This window comes from Nematolebias whitei, chromosome 7 (genome assembly GCF_014905685.2).
Source record: "Nematolebias whitei isolate Nwh7 chromosome 7, NemWhi1, whole genome shotgun sequence".
Taxonomy (NCBI): Eukaryota; Metazoa; Chordata; class Actinopteri; order Cyprinodontiformes; family Rivulidae; genus Nematolebias; species Nematolebias whitei.
The window spans coordinates 37953427-37968365 of record NC_056504.1 but is presented as its reverse complement, the minus strand read 5'-3'; the positions used below and the strand labels follow the sequence as shown (position 1 = coordinate 37968365).

Here is a 14939-nt window from a genome sequence, read left to right as displayed (position 1 = left end):
GGTGACGACTGAGTATTAGGAACATATGAGGACCATTTACATTTTCTAATTAACAGGAATTGGATCCGAGCTCAAGATTAGGAAATGAAAAAATATTTAAAAAAAAAAGATTACTTTAAAGCATACTACACGTATTATCTCCAGGACAGGATAGAAACTTTTAATGCATGCACATGTGTTACAGTGGGGAACACCCAAGGACGTTGAGGGCCTAAAGTCAGCACAAAGACAGCTTCAGCTTCAGCCTGATGATCAGTTTTGCACGAATGACCACAGCAACGTATTGAACAACATGTCATTCAAAGCCCACCGGTGACTTTCAGATAAAGTCACTGCACCTCCCTTCCTCTTTGAATGAGAGCCAGATCTGGTGGATCGGGTTTCCACAGGGAGTCTGAGACTTGTTCCATATGAATGAAGGCACTGCTGTTTTTTTTTCAGAGGGAGGTGGATTGTCTCTGGTCTGCAGACGGGTTGTGAGCCAACCCTGGCTGCTTGTCACTCAACCTGGCCAGGGTCCATTAAACTGACTCCATTAGAGCTAATGTGTTGTAGGTTGGTGGTTATGGGTGGCCTCTCTATTCAGGACTAACAGAGCACAAAATGATAGGTTTCACCACTGTGAAGGGAAGAGATGTCTTTACTGCAGAGTTTCTCTAAAATCAAAGGTTGTCAAATCCTGTACTGTGCTAAAGTATTGAGCTTACTTGCCTTTACTTTATATTTTGCTTCTAAGCAGACATTCTTAGAATATTTTAAGGTTGTTATGCTCAATTTTTTTAATGCTTTCTGAAGGTATTTCAATCTTTTCAATCGTACAGTGGATGTTGTTTTGTTGTTGTTTCATTCTGTTTAGTTCAGTATTTAATCATTTAATTATGTTTTGTTAGTTAAACTCTGACCTCCATCCATACATCCATTATCTTTACCTGCTTCTTCCTATCTGGGTCATGGGCGTCACTGGTGCCCATTTCCAGCAGTCCCTGTGCAAGAGGCGGGGGACACCCTGGACAGGTCTCCAGTCCATCACAGGAACACAGAGACAAACAACCATTCAATTTTTCACTCACACCTAGGGACAATTTAGAGTTACTAATCAGTCTAACATACGTTTTTGGTCTGTGGGAGGAAACCCGGGGAAAACTCACACGTGCACGGATAGAACATACAAACTCCTTCCAGAAAGGTCCCCAGCTGGGATTTGATCTGGTGACCTCACTGAGAGGCAGCTGCTCTACCAACTGTGCCACCGTGTCGCTCACTTTGAATATTACAGAAGCATCTTTTTGTTGTTGTGTTTGTTTTGTGTAATTAAAAGAGCTGTCTATCTGAAATCTTCATCTTTTAACAAATGAATCAGAGCAGTTAAGTTTTTCCTTCAAGTGCACATCTGCAGAAGCACATCCTGCCAGAATATTCAGTTTATATGTGTGGCCAGATTTAAGAAGCTGTCATTGATGGTTCCAACGTTTTTTTTTCTTCTGTATTTGAAATTCTTGAAACCACTTTGAATGAAGCAGCTGCGCATGTTTCCAGATTTATGCCATCACTCTTCATGGTTTTCCATTTTTATTACAGCATATCCTTCCTTTGAAATTATAAATCTAGTATACTGATTGTTATTGTCCTGATGCAGCTTTCGTTTGCACATTTTAGTGTATTTTGTATTGTTTTGTTAAAAATTTATGTTTATAATTTGTCATAATGCTAAAATTTATTTTGATTTATCCTAGATATCTTCAGCTACCTGTCTTTACATCATGTTTTACAACCATTTTCCTTTTACATGTTGTTTTTCATGTTTGGTTCTATGTTGAATTTGGCATATGTTGCTCAGATTTTTATATTTTTGTGCCTGATTTTTATGGCTACACGTCGACTTATTAGTTAGCACTGTTGCCTCACAGCAAAAGGTTCTGGGTTCAATCCCAGGTTAGGCCGTAGCTTTTGTATGTGTGAAGTTTGCACATTCTCTGTGTTTGAATGGATGTTCTCCAGTTACTCTGGTTTCCTCTCAAACTTCAAAAACTCATGCTTGTTAGGCTGCCTTCAGGCCCAGGCCTCCTCTGCAAAAGAGATCTGCAATCTCGATGGGATTAATTAAATGAATATTAACAATACGTGAACTGTTTCTTTAAAACTTCACTCATTTGATTTCCTGTTCAGCACTGCACTGCACTTGAACCTTTTTTAAAATGCAAGTGCCGTATTTTCTGCCGTACCTGTTGCACCGCCTTATAAGTCGCATCAGTCCCAATATGTTTAAAAAAGTGGAAAAACCAATAAATATGTTGGTTCACCGTATACTTTGCATCTAATATGCCTCACCACTGACACGTCGCATTTGTTACGCGTCACTGCTGACAACGTGGAAATGTGGGCCGGTGTTGTGCCAAAAATCTATGGGCTGCCAAATGGCGGCCGCGGGAGCGTGCACGGGAGGACTTTAACAAGAATTTAACAAGATTAACATTTAGAAACAATTATTTTGTTTGCTGGAAATTATAGTAAAGGTGTGTCTCAGTCTAAATTTTGCTTAATAAATGCACTTTGACAGTCAAATCATCTGTATTTCAAAACCCAATTCACGGAAGTGGTGGGCGCGCACAGAGGGATGAGCCTCCGCATTTCTTTGAAATTTAACAAGATAAACACTTAAAAACAATTATTTGTTTGCTCAAAATTATAGTGCAGGTGTGTCTCGGTCTAACGTTTGCTTAATAAAAGGACTTTAACGATCAAATCAGCTGTTTTCGCTGCTTCGGTGCTCTGGGAGTGTGCAGAGGGAGGGAAAAAAGGAAATGAGGAATGCTGCTCATTTCTTTGCAATTTAACAAGAAAAGCACCTAAAACAATTATTAGTTTGCTCGAAATTATAGCAAAGGTGTGTCTCAGTCTAACTTTTACTTAATAAATGCACTTTAATGGTCAAATTATCTGTATTTTGCCAGGGCGGTGCAGCTGGTTTGACGGTTGCTCCAAGCAGCGAGCAGAACGTAGGTGTTCTATGGCAAGCCTATTGTGTCATTAATAGCTGGTGAAGATTCTCAGTCATCCAGGACATGGGAACTTCAAAAAAGTTCAAGACAAAAACAATAAAGTATAATAAATAATGTCCAGTTGTTTTTGTCTTGAACTTTTTGAATTCGTCATTATAGCCACGTTTACATTATACAACAGCATGCCTTACTGCTACTACTTCTCTGCTGCCATCTAGTGGCTGAAAATGGTACTGTTACTTTATTTTTCAGTCAGAATGAATGAAAACGGTCATGTCTCAGCCAAAAATTGGTTTATAAATATGGCAAAAAAATCCATAAATACGTCGCTTCGGCCTATAAGTCACAGTGCATGTAAAGTATGCAAAAAAAACAAAAAAACTGTGACTTATAGGCTGAAAAATATGGTTGTTTTGTTTTTCACCTGTGTTAGTCCTCCATTAGCATTTTCCTTCACTTTGGATAATAGCATTCAGGCAGCTGTGTCTCTCTGGTCAACTAGCAAGTTTCTCCTCATCAGGACTTGTTTGTATCTCTCTGTCATCAACTTTGGGTTCTGTAGACAGGTTCTATCTACACTCTTAGTTATGTGCAAATAAATTATATTGCACACAAATGGACTCTAGTAAAGTGCTGCAGCATCATAAACACCACATACAGAAGTACTGTAGGATTAATCGGAGCACAGCTGCATGTTGCACTTGATGGATTTAGTGTGACTTGGGACTTTTTTTTGTGTGTTGTTTGTTTTGTTCTTATTTTTAAAGCCTTGGCAACCTCATGGAACAGTCAAGAAGCTAAAGAATAAAATATCCAAAACTAATGAGTCAAATACTTTTAATTCTCATTTAAATCTCACCTGGACACCCAGAGACCACCTTGGGTGAAGAGTTAAACACTTCCCGTCTCAGTCTGGATTTTGTACAGGACGAAGCAGTAATTTAAATTAAAAGCCTATTTATTTCTGGTTGCCTGTAGCTTACATTCATTACATTTTGCGAGGGTGTCACGGTTTACGCAGGCCATTGGCCAACCTTTAAAACGATCACATAAAACGTGGTATTTCAAGGATGATTAGAACTGTTATATTTTCCTCTTTGCAACTTCCTGGATCTGTTTGAGTGTTAAAAAAAAAAAGAATTTTGAACAATCCTTTAAATAAAATCTGATGCATTTTTTTTTTAAACAGTTTAACCTTGAGCACTGAGAATATCCAGATTTAAACCAGTTTCTCGGCATGTTTACACCACTTTGTATCTTTTGTGTTTATGTGTCGCCATAAAACACAAAATTCCACAATGATCTGGTTTCTACTTAATAGGCTTTAAACTTTAAATGCTTGGCCATATATCTGTCTTTAGGGGTGCTGGAGTGTTTAGGTCTCGACAAACCTCTCAAAACTCGTCCATCCAACAAAACCAACATTACCATGTCACATTTTAGCTCTAAAACATCATTGTGCAGCTCAGCTTCGTTATTTGAGTATTGGATGAGCAAGAGCGGGAAAAACTTATGAACTTTCTCTTCCTGTATTTGTCTCATGAAGAATGTATTTACAGTGAGTTTTATGAGGCGACTGAGACACTTTCTCTGCTCGTCTCGCAGCAGGACCAAAGCGTGGAGGCAGAGGGGGGCAGAGATGTGCTGCATGGAGGCCACAGCCAGGCCTTATGGCAGGAGGCGCCCGGAACCCACTGAGCTCTAATAACATCCTCGAGGAGCCTCAGAGGTGAAACAGTTCATGTGAAGGCACTGAAAGGTACAGACAATACTAAACCTGTTCTGATTATATGTTCTGCTTGGTATATTTGGTTTGTACTTTTTTAACACTGCATCATTTAAATTACTGGGTGACATTTTTAACAACCACGTTGCTAAACTATTAACAAATACTGTATATGCTGATGTTGTTTTTTTGTGCTTTTTTTTTTTTTTTGGGGGGGGGGGGGGGGGGGCTCTCATTTTCATTGGAAGATGGTAAAAGTTTTTACTTTGGTGTTAGCCAGTCCCTGCTCTTTCATGCAGCTTGTTCAAAAAGCTGCAGCTCAGCTCCTGACAGGCCAGAGCGAGCAGGATTACATCTCACCTGTCTGTTCCTTTTCAATTAAATGTCATGATCCTATTATTTGATTTGACATTGGGCTTTTAACCAAATACAAAATGTTTGTAAACTGTTGAAAGTGGTTGATTAGGTCAGGTGATGAGATGGCGGAGCAGAAAAAAAATCCAGCTTTAACTGCTCCTAAAGTTTGAAACGTCTGTTTCCTTCACATCAGGACCTCACCAACACTCTGTTAAATTTGTGTGAAGATATTTGCCTTGGCTGAAGGCCAAGATGTGATCATTTATTTTTATTTTAATCCTATAGTCCTACAATGTTCAGTCAGTTCATCTGGACGGTTTCCTTTTTAAGCTGAGACATTTCGTCCTTCATCCAAAGGACTTCTTCAATTTGAGGAGCCGCCAAATAAAACTGATTCCCACAAGAACATCATACTCTATAGTGGAAAAAAAATCAGTTTGCTGGTGCTAAGACACCAGTTTGCTGGTGCAAACTGTTTTTTTTTCCACTATGGATAATGCTGTTGTTGTGGGAATCAGTTTTGTTTTGTGCCTCCAAGAAGTCCTTTGGATGAAAGACAAAACATCTCAGCCTAAAAAAGAAACCGTCCATATAACCTGACTGAACATTGTTGGATTTTATACCTGGATTATTGACCATGAACTTAGTGTTAAGTGTCTTTCAGACTCCAACGCTGGCCAAAGGTTTGTGAGGCTGGCATGAATATTAATTGTCAAACAGTTTGCTGCTTCAGTTTTTATGATGGCAGTTTGCATGTACTCCATTAAAAATTATTCAGCAAGCAAAACAAAATGACAAAAAGACCTAAAAACATTATCTATCACTGCCCTGAGATATGTTATTGTGCTGTTTTTATTTGTGTTTTTATTTATTTACTATTCTGATCTCCCACACCCAAAAATAATTATAATCCAAGAACAATTTTTCAAAACATCCAAAAACATGCCTTTTTGGGCCCATGTTTAAAAAGAAAATAAAGGAGGTTAATGATATTATTTTTGTATGTGCAAGCATACTTTCAGACTCTGGTTAATGTTAAAGTACAAAGCAGTGTTGTCCCTTTATACGACATGGCATGAAACTTGGAAAAATAAATAAAATCAATGATGTGAATTACTGTGTTCAGGTTTTTTAAGCCCTTCTTCGCCATTTCTTTGGAGTCATCTTCTGCAGGAAGTGCCACCTCCACTAACAGGCTGTCATGCTGTTAATCACGGTGTAACCTGACACTTTTTATTAAACTTCAGATAACTAAGTAAAACTAAACATGCATGCAAAAATGCATATTTGAACATACAGCAGCAATGTAAGAGCTGCTTGAAACAACAACAATCATGAACTGAAAAAAATATTCTGAAATGTATTTTTTATTTCTTGGTCTTTACACAGAGTGAGGGGGAGTGGTGGTACAAAGGTTAGGGAAGGCGAGCCAGTTATCTGAAGGTCACTGGTTTGACCCCCCCTGACCACTCACATCAAAATGTGAGTGGGAAATGCACCCTCATTTGCCCCACTCTGTGCCCCTGAGCAAAACCCTTAACCCCCACCACCTGCTCCCCTAGGCAGCCTAGATGGCAGCTCCCTGCTCCACACAGAGGGCTGTGGTAGCTCGGTGGTCTGTGGTTGCATCAGGAAGGTCATCCGGTGTAAAAGCAATTGCCAAGTCTTCATGCAACTTAGTTTACTGAGTTGGTTCACTGTGGCGACCCCTGAAGAAGGGAGCAGCTGAAAGAAAAAGTTTTTACATTGAGTGGAGGGATGTAAATCATTCATTGTGGTTCATCATGGATTTAACTGCCAGATTCCAGTCTTTTCTCTAGCTATAACACATCTTATTGGTTAAGGTGTTTATTTTTCAAAAGATCGTGGGTTGATGCAAAAGCCTCCAATTCACAAAATGTTCAAGATTTCTACATACATTTAAACACACAAACAGACATAAGACTACAATAATCAAACTAGACAACAACAAAAAATATTTTAAGACTGCCATTTTTCTTTTGGTTGTTCTGTTCTGCAGGGGTCACCACAGCAAATGAATGCAAATGAAATATGTAGCAGGTTTTTTTTTTTAACCCTTGATGCAACCTGGACTCAAACTTGTGATCTCACTGCACTGACCACCAAGCTACCACAGTCCCCAAAAATATTATGACCGTGTTTACTACGAACAAAACAACTAAGAACGGTCATAACTTTTCAATTAACATCTGAGCAAGGCCCTCAACCCCCACCATCTGCTCCCTAAAAACAGGTCTCTCTTGAAAATGAGTTCTCGTGACTCAATGAGACTACCTGTTTAAATAAAGTGTAAATTTAAAAAAAAAAATAGGCGATTTGACGTGTACGGCGGAAAATACGGTTAAAGAAAATCATAAATAAATTCCAAATGGGGTGGCATTTCTCTCATTTGATAGCATTTGTTTTTGTGATTTTGATTGATGTAATTTTGTATTTGATTGTGTTTTTTTTCCACTTCTACTTGATTTTTTAAATTTTTTTTCTCAAGAGAAGCAACTCTTCTCTGATGGCACATAACGTGAAAGAAAACAGAGTGCTTTTCTTCTTGTTACACATCTGTTGATGTATAACTTTACAAACGATTCTAAAAAAATATGACACCAAAGATTGTTTTTCATGTTCAAATAGTGTACCTCAGACAAGAAAACAGAAACTTTAGGTGTGGTCACAAATACTTGTGAGAATTAGACAGACCTCACAAGTGTTTACTATCATAGCTCACAATATGTAGCACTGTAAGGACTACGACTCCTCCGTTTGATGTATTGTGCCAACAGCTTTAATGCGTAACATCTCACCTTGACACCTGAGGCAAACACGGCATCTGAAAAGACGACCTGACAGAGCCTGCAGGTTTGAACTCGCCTGGGTTAAATACAGAACACTGGCAAATTTATTCAAGCAAGAAAAGACAAACAAGGAGTGATTCTACACTCTAGAAACATTTAATACGTGTACATGACATTTCATTCAGACTTTGAAAAGGAGAAAAAAGATTTATGCCACTAGCAGCACATCCTGTTTACTGTTACAGCGGTGATATACTTATATACATATATAATGAGTAAATACAACTACACCATCACTATATAATCCCTAAAAGATTTTCTAAAAGTAGAACTCATCTTGACTGTATCTAATAAGCTTCTGGGATAGTTTACACTCGTTTAGTCTGGTTTACAGAAGCAACAAGATTTATTTAACATCGAGGATGTTTTCTGTTTCAGGTTAAACTGCACGTGTCAAATTCAAGGCCCGTGGGCCAGATGTGGGCCGCCACGTCATTTTATGTGGCCTGCAAGAGCTTAAAAGGTCTGATTGTTGGATAATAAATAAGTTAAAAGGGTGCACTGACAGCAAACTACATTTCCCATAATGCAGGCTGATCATGTTACTTGCAAAGTAACAGCATCCCACCACTACACTGCAGTTTTTCCACATCAGTATCATTTTCCGGACAAGTGGAATTGAGAAATACAAACAATGATGACAAAATACCCAGAAGAGAAAAGTTGATGCAGATAGAAGGCTGTTTGAAGAAAGATGGGAAGGCAAATATATGCTTGTGCTTCAAGGAGAGAAACCAGTATGTCTTTTGTGTTATGAAGTGGCGGTCGTCAGAGTACAATCTGCATTTTTGACACCAAACATGGAGCTAAGTATGCCAAAGTGAGCCGTCAACCCTAATGCTGTTATTTTGAGTTTATTATTATTTAATGTATTTTATTTGTGTTAAATTTGCAGCTATGTATTTGGGATTGCAAGTTTATGTATTAATGCAGGCAAATGTTTTCTATAATGATACCATCTCTCATTAGTTGGATGTATGACCCTTGCAAGACTGTGTGCAGCCATTTGTTTTCTGTAAAACGCTACACCTGTCACATGTTCTTAGCAGCTCCCAATTGTTGGTTGTAAAGTTATTCTACCCCACTTATATGACAAAAAAGTTTGAACAAAGTTAATGTGATAATTGGTTATTTTTCCTTTTTCACTTGGAAAGTTTGATCATTGATTTATGGAGTAATGGTTTATTGATTTATTTACCCAGGTAATCTCATTGAGTCATTGCATATATTTTACATTACGTTTAGTTAATTTTAGCTACATTTATACTGTCTTACAGTTGCATCTGGCCCTTTGAGGGCAACCATTATGCTGATGTGGCCCTCGGTGGAAATTAGTTTGACACCTCTGGGTTAAACCGTGCCAGAGATTTAACCAAAAATCATTTTATATTGAGAAAAACACTGTTTTGCAGGATCTAATAAAGCACTGTGAGATCTTGTGAGCGCTTGGTGTTGTGTTAGTGCTCAGAGTGTTTTTTTCTTTTTCATTCAACCTTTATTTAGACAGGTTAATCCCATTGAGCCTCCGGGACTCATTTACAAGAGAGACCTGATTTTAACAAAGAGTGATGACAACAGTTGGACAACAACGACAACAATAGACAATCATAAAAGAGGCGTACAGATTTTTTTTTTTTTTTTTTTACAAATTAAAATAACCTGTCACGGTCAGCGGCCCCCGCTGCCCCCCCATCTGCCTAAGCCTCTGCTCCTTGTGTGTTTTCTGTTTTTGTGTATCTGGTCCTGTTATCCCACAAACTAAATCATTTCCTTCCTTTTCAAGGTGCTTTGTAAATGTGTCACTTTAATTACATTCTGAGTTCTGTTTGACAGGTTCTGTCTCTGTCTGCTCTTTATGTTTTTGTTGTTCTGCTCTGTGTGTGATTTTCTGTTTATCTGATTCTGTTATTTTCCACTCACTCCTCAGTCTGCCTCTCCACTCAGTCTTTATCATTCACACCTGTTCCTCATCAGCCACCTGCCCAGGTGCTTTCATTACTCACTCTCCCTCTGTTATATAAAAAGCCTTTCTCTCCTTCACTCCTTGTCCGGTGATTGTTCTGTGTTCACAGACATCTCAGTCCTCTTCTATCTTGTCTGTTTTTTGTCCCCCCTGATGATCTGCTCTGCCTTGTTTCTGATCCTGTCTGCCCAAGTAAGTTTTGCTGCACCGACAGCCTTTTGTTTTGTTATTAAAAATAAATTGTTTTTGTTTTTGAACTCCTGCCTCGCTCGCCTCTCTGCAATTGGGTTCCAACACTGAGGATCGTGACAATAACCCTCACTTGCTTCTACACCAAATGTAGCAAAATCAAAATCTGAATAATGTTATTGCACCAAAGCGCAACAAAAATACATTTCAGCCCAGCCCATCCAAAGAAAACACAAACAAACAGAAAGACGGAGATGTCTGAGGCTGCGGCCTCGTGGGAGGCGCTGCCTTTTTCATTAAATTAAGGGAAGCAGGACCGGGAGGGGGCCCTGTGATGGACTTGCGACCCGTCCAGGGTGTACCCCGCCCCTCGCACAGTGATGGCTGGACATGGGCACCGGCGACCCCCGTGACCCAAAATGGAATAAGCGGGTAAAGAAAATGGATGGACGGATGGAGGACCGGGAGGGGAAAGTATCCACCTTCATTGAGAGCAAGCAGGAGGCCGTAAAGCAGACTGAATTATCTAAAGCTGCGATGACCATCTTGAAATGGGTTGATTCTAAATGTTAATTAACTGTAGACAACCAACCGTTAATTACTTTCTGAGAGTTTTATAAAAAGTCTTCCTGAACTTCATGATATATTTTGCTAACAGGCAGATTTAGTACCAATGAATGAATGGCAAAGTTTTAAAACAGCTGTTGGTACTATAGAGTGCATGTTGTGATTGTCAGCTATTATTACACCAAATATTAGCTCAATAAATGTCAAACTGACTGAATGAAAGACAGTTCTGTTCACTTAGGTCTATAAGTAGTGTCAGCTGTCTTGAATGAGATTGACTCAGGTGGACTGGGGACACCCTGGAGCGGTTGCACGTCCATGGGTCATGAGAGACAAATGAGACAGACAACCATTTACACTCTCACTCACACCAAGGAACCATTCAAAGTTACCAGTTAATTTAACATGTACGCTTGTGGTTTGTCGGGGGGAAACTGGAATAGGCGAAACTGCAACCTTCTTTCTGTGGGGGAATAATGCTAACTACTGCTCTACAGCGCTGCCCATAGAATAAGCTGATTTAAAAGATTAAAGAGGAAATTTCTAAAATGACTTGAGTCCTGGAGGGCTTCATGGTTTGACACAAAGAACACAGAGCACCTATAATTTTACTATTACCTGTTTTAGTCAACCAAACAGTCGTGAACTTCTCTTCACCTTTGGTCATCTGATGTGGAAGCTGGCACCAAAACACAAGAGGTGGTTCTTTATTTATTTTACTTTTTTTGTGTAGCAATGATAAATGACATTTTTTTAGTCCTCTCTTAATATGTAATTATAACAAAATCCCTGTTATTATGAAATTGGACATCAAACATACTTTGTCCTGTTTTCGTGTGTAAATCCGTTCAGGGACGTGGCTGCCCTCTGGGCTCCTGAAGCATCGTGTTATTTCAGCATTCTTCCTGTTTAATTGGGACTTGTAGAGTCAATTTTTATAATAATTTGAGACTTTAGACTTTTAGCGAACTCTTGTTCCATGAAATTATGTTACAAGAGCTTTAGTTTTTAAACATGAAGGTGCTTCTGGTTTACACGTTAACTGTCAGTTCTTTGTTCTGGATCAGTAAGGAGTTCTTCTCTGGAATCAGCAAGCTGCAGAATTAAGAATAATTTGGAAGAAAAATAGGAGGAATATACTTTTTTTTTTTAACTAAACATAAGCTGGTAAACACAGGTATATATAGCTGATAAAATATATTTCCCTTTAAAGTTTCTAAATGCCCAAACAATGCCAAAATAAAAGCCTAGCACTCCTTGAAAGAATTTATTTCACCCACTGCTCGTCACGCCTGAGCTTTAAACCAAGATTGTCTTGTGTTCAGAAATGAGTCAAACCTTGAAAATAACTTTGCACAGCCTCATGAAACAAAAGTCACGCACAAAGGATGTGTAGAAAATGACTCCCAGCCATAATCACACCACATTTTAGCACAATGTTTGTAAAATTGCCTGAATTGTAGCCATTTTGTTTTATCTAAGTCAGTTGATTAGGCTGGCCGTCTTGAATTGCGTTGGCTCAAAAGACAAATACTATGAATATTTCCTAAAAGTTTAATTCATAAACATCCTGGGGTTGATTTTGCAAACAGACTTAACTCTAAAACAACAAGTAATGCCCAATTTAAAAAAACAACTCTCATTCATTCTGTTAGCGCTCAAAATATGGGAAGGGTTAATCTCAGCTAGGAGCACACTGAAATTGAGATTATTATCTGTAAAACTGACTGAATTATAGTCGTTTTTTAGTTTTATTATCAGCTTGCTGTGGCAGCCAGTGGTGGACAGTAATGAAGTAGATTTACTTGAGTATTGTATTTAAGTACATTTTCTGAGTATGTTTACTTTACTTGAGTATTTGTGTTTTTGGGAACTTGACTCCACTACATTTCTAGGAAGCTTCTTGTTACTTGTTCTTTTTGGCTCATCTTTATAATCTGCTGTTGCTGTTTTTCTTTCCTTAAATGCAATTGGTCAGTTGTTGATTCAGGTATTATACTAGATTCATCTGTGCAGAACATTTATTGTTTTGTAAGCTTCTGTGTTAAGTATGGCAGAACTTTCACTTATCAGTGTTAATGTTTCCTCTCCTGTGTTAAATTGTTGCTGTCAATATATGCACTTTTACACACAAACAGTGTGGTGTATGAATACTGAAGCTGGGGAAAAGACTAAATGTGCACCATCTGTTAGGATTTACATGACTTTCCACAAACATGTAAAATGCAGTGAAGATATTATTTGTAGTTTGCAGGTTTTTATTAAGGGATGTGGTGTTAGAGTGGTTCTACATGTCAGTACATCACCAGGTGGTTTCAGAGTTACAAGGTTCTGTAAAATCACTCAAAACAATACAGCAATGTACTGATATTAGAAAATATAATTTTAAATAGAATAGAATAGAATAGAATAGAATAGAATAGAATAGAATAGAATAGAATAGAATAGAATAGAATAGAATAGAATAGAATAGAATAGAATAGAAACAGCCTTTATTGTCCCACGGACAATGGGGAATTCAAGTGTAACAGCAGCAACAGATAAAAAGATTTCACACAAAAGTTCCTAAATGTTAATAAACAATACAATATAAAAATAAATAAGATAAACAATATCAATAATAATGTTCAATTTGTATTGGAAAATTGATAAGGACAGACTATTTACAATACAGTATCATAGGCAGAGTAGCAGAGGTCAGCATGTATTTAATCCTTATTGAGTCTGTTGGGAGCAGTGATGGTTGTAGAGTCTAACAGTCTAACAAATACTTGAGTATTTTTAAATGCATGTACTTTTGAATACTTAAGTATTTTCAAAAGTACTTCAGTACTTTTTTGGTTTTGAGCCAGTATGACATGACTGTCGACGAGGAAGAGGGCCGGCACCACAGGAGGGGGCGTGCCAAAGACACCATCTTAGCACCAACAAAACTGGTTTGTTCCACTTTGGAGTAAGCTGTTTGGGGGAAGAATCAGTTTTGTGTTGTGTGTTTCAGCAAAAAAAAAAAAAAACTGTCCAAATGACCTGACTGAAAATTGTTGGATTGTATACATGGATTATTGAGCATGGACTATTTTGGTTCAGTACTTTAACTTACGCAAACTTTTGACTGAGCAACTTTTACTTGTAGTTGAGTAAAATTTGACCTTGAGTATAAATACTATTAAGTACTAGAATTGAGTACTTTGTCCACCACTGATGGCAGCCATCTTAAATCAGTTTGTCCACCACTGATGGCAGCCATCTTAAATCAGTTTGATTCCATAAATAAATCAATTGTTGATGTGTTTCTGCAAGTTTCATTAAATTTTGTTCACTGGTGCATTGGATATTTGGCTAACAGACACATACACACATACAGACATGTATTGGTGCAGCTGGTGATGCTAACTAGATGTGGTGGATACCTGCTGTAACAGAAGTTTCCTCTTTTCTCGTTGCTAATCTCAGATTGTGAGCCCATGAGGTCATCCATGCTGGTCCTGTTCCTCTTCTTCAGTGCCCAGGCTGTGGCCACCACAAGAGGGGACTCGAACAGCACCGCAACACCACAGCAGAGCAACGCCATCCCCACTGTGGACCCCAAACTTTTCAACAAACGCCACTACCTCTCACCCAGGGTGCTTTTCAGCTCCCAGCCCCCAGATGCCGAGCCATCGGGGGCTCAGGGTGGCAGCAGAAGGACCCGTAGGAGAGCAGGGCACTCTCAGCATCGTGGGGTGTACTCTGTGTGTGAAAGTATTAGTGTGTGGGTGGGAAACAAGACCAAAGCCACAGACATCTCAGGCAATGAGGTGACGGTGCTGCCAGATGTGAACATCAACAACGTCAAAAAGAAGCAGTATTTCTTCGAGACGACGTGTCACAGTTCTCGATCTGGAAACTCGGGCTGTTTAGGAATCGATGCGAGACACTGGAACTCCTATTGCACCAACACACACACTTTTGTACGAGCGCTGACTTCGTTTAAGAACCTGGTGGCATGGAGGCTCATACGCATCAACGTGGCGTGCGTGTGTGTGCTCAGCCGCAAATCGTGGCAATGAAAACGGACTCTCTCACACACAGTATACCATAAACACAAAGACCACGTTGCCATCCAGGACAGTTGCGTCTTTCTGCACATAAATTATCACCAAAGATTTCTCACCGTCTGCACAAAGTAAATTATTGGTATATGTAAAAGTATCTGGACTGCATGTAAACACAGCCAGACCTGGGTCAAAGAGTATCTGCATATGGTTTGTGGTTAATTTTTTTCTTAA

The 14939-nt window shown here is 38.8% G+C and overlaps 1 protein-coding gene across 1 annotated transcript; it reads left to right on the top strand.

The window, feature by feature from the left end:
• Positions 1 to 14135: 14135 nt before the first annotated feature.
• ngfb (nerve growth factor b (beta polypeptide)) lies at positions 14136 to 14725 on the top strand. The gene has a single exon (XM_037679461.1). It carries the CDS (start codon positions 14136 to 14138, stop codon positions 14718 to 14720), a length of 585 nt encoding a protein of 194 aa, XP_037535389.1. The 3' UTR covers positions 14721 to 14725.
• The last annotated feature ends 214 nt before the right edge of the window (positions 14726 to 14939 follow it).

Excerpts from the sequence above, each read along its gene's own strand:
- ngfb (XM_037679461.1), top strand. The coding sequence starts at position 14,136 with ATGAGGTCATCCATGCTGGTCCTGTTCCTCTTCTTCAGTGCCCAGGCT.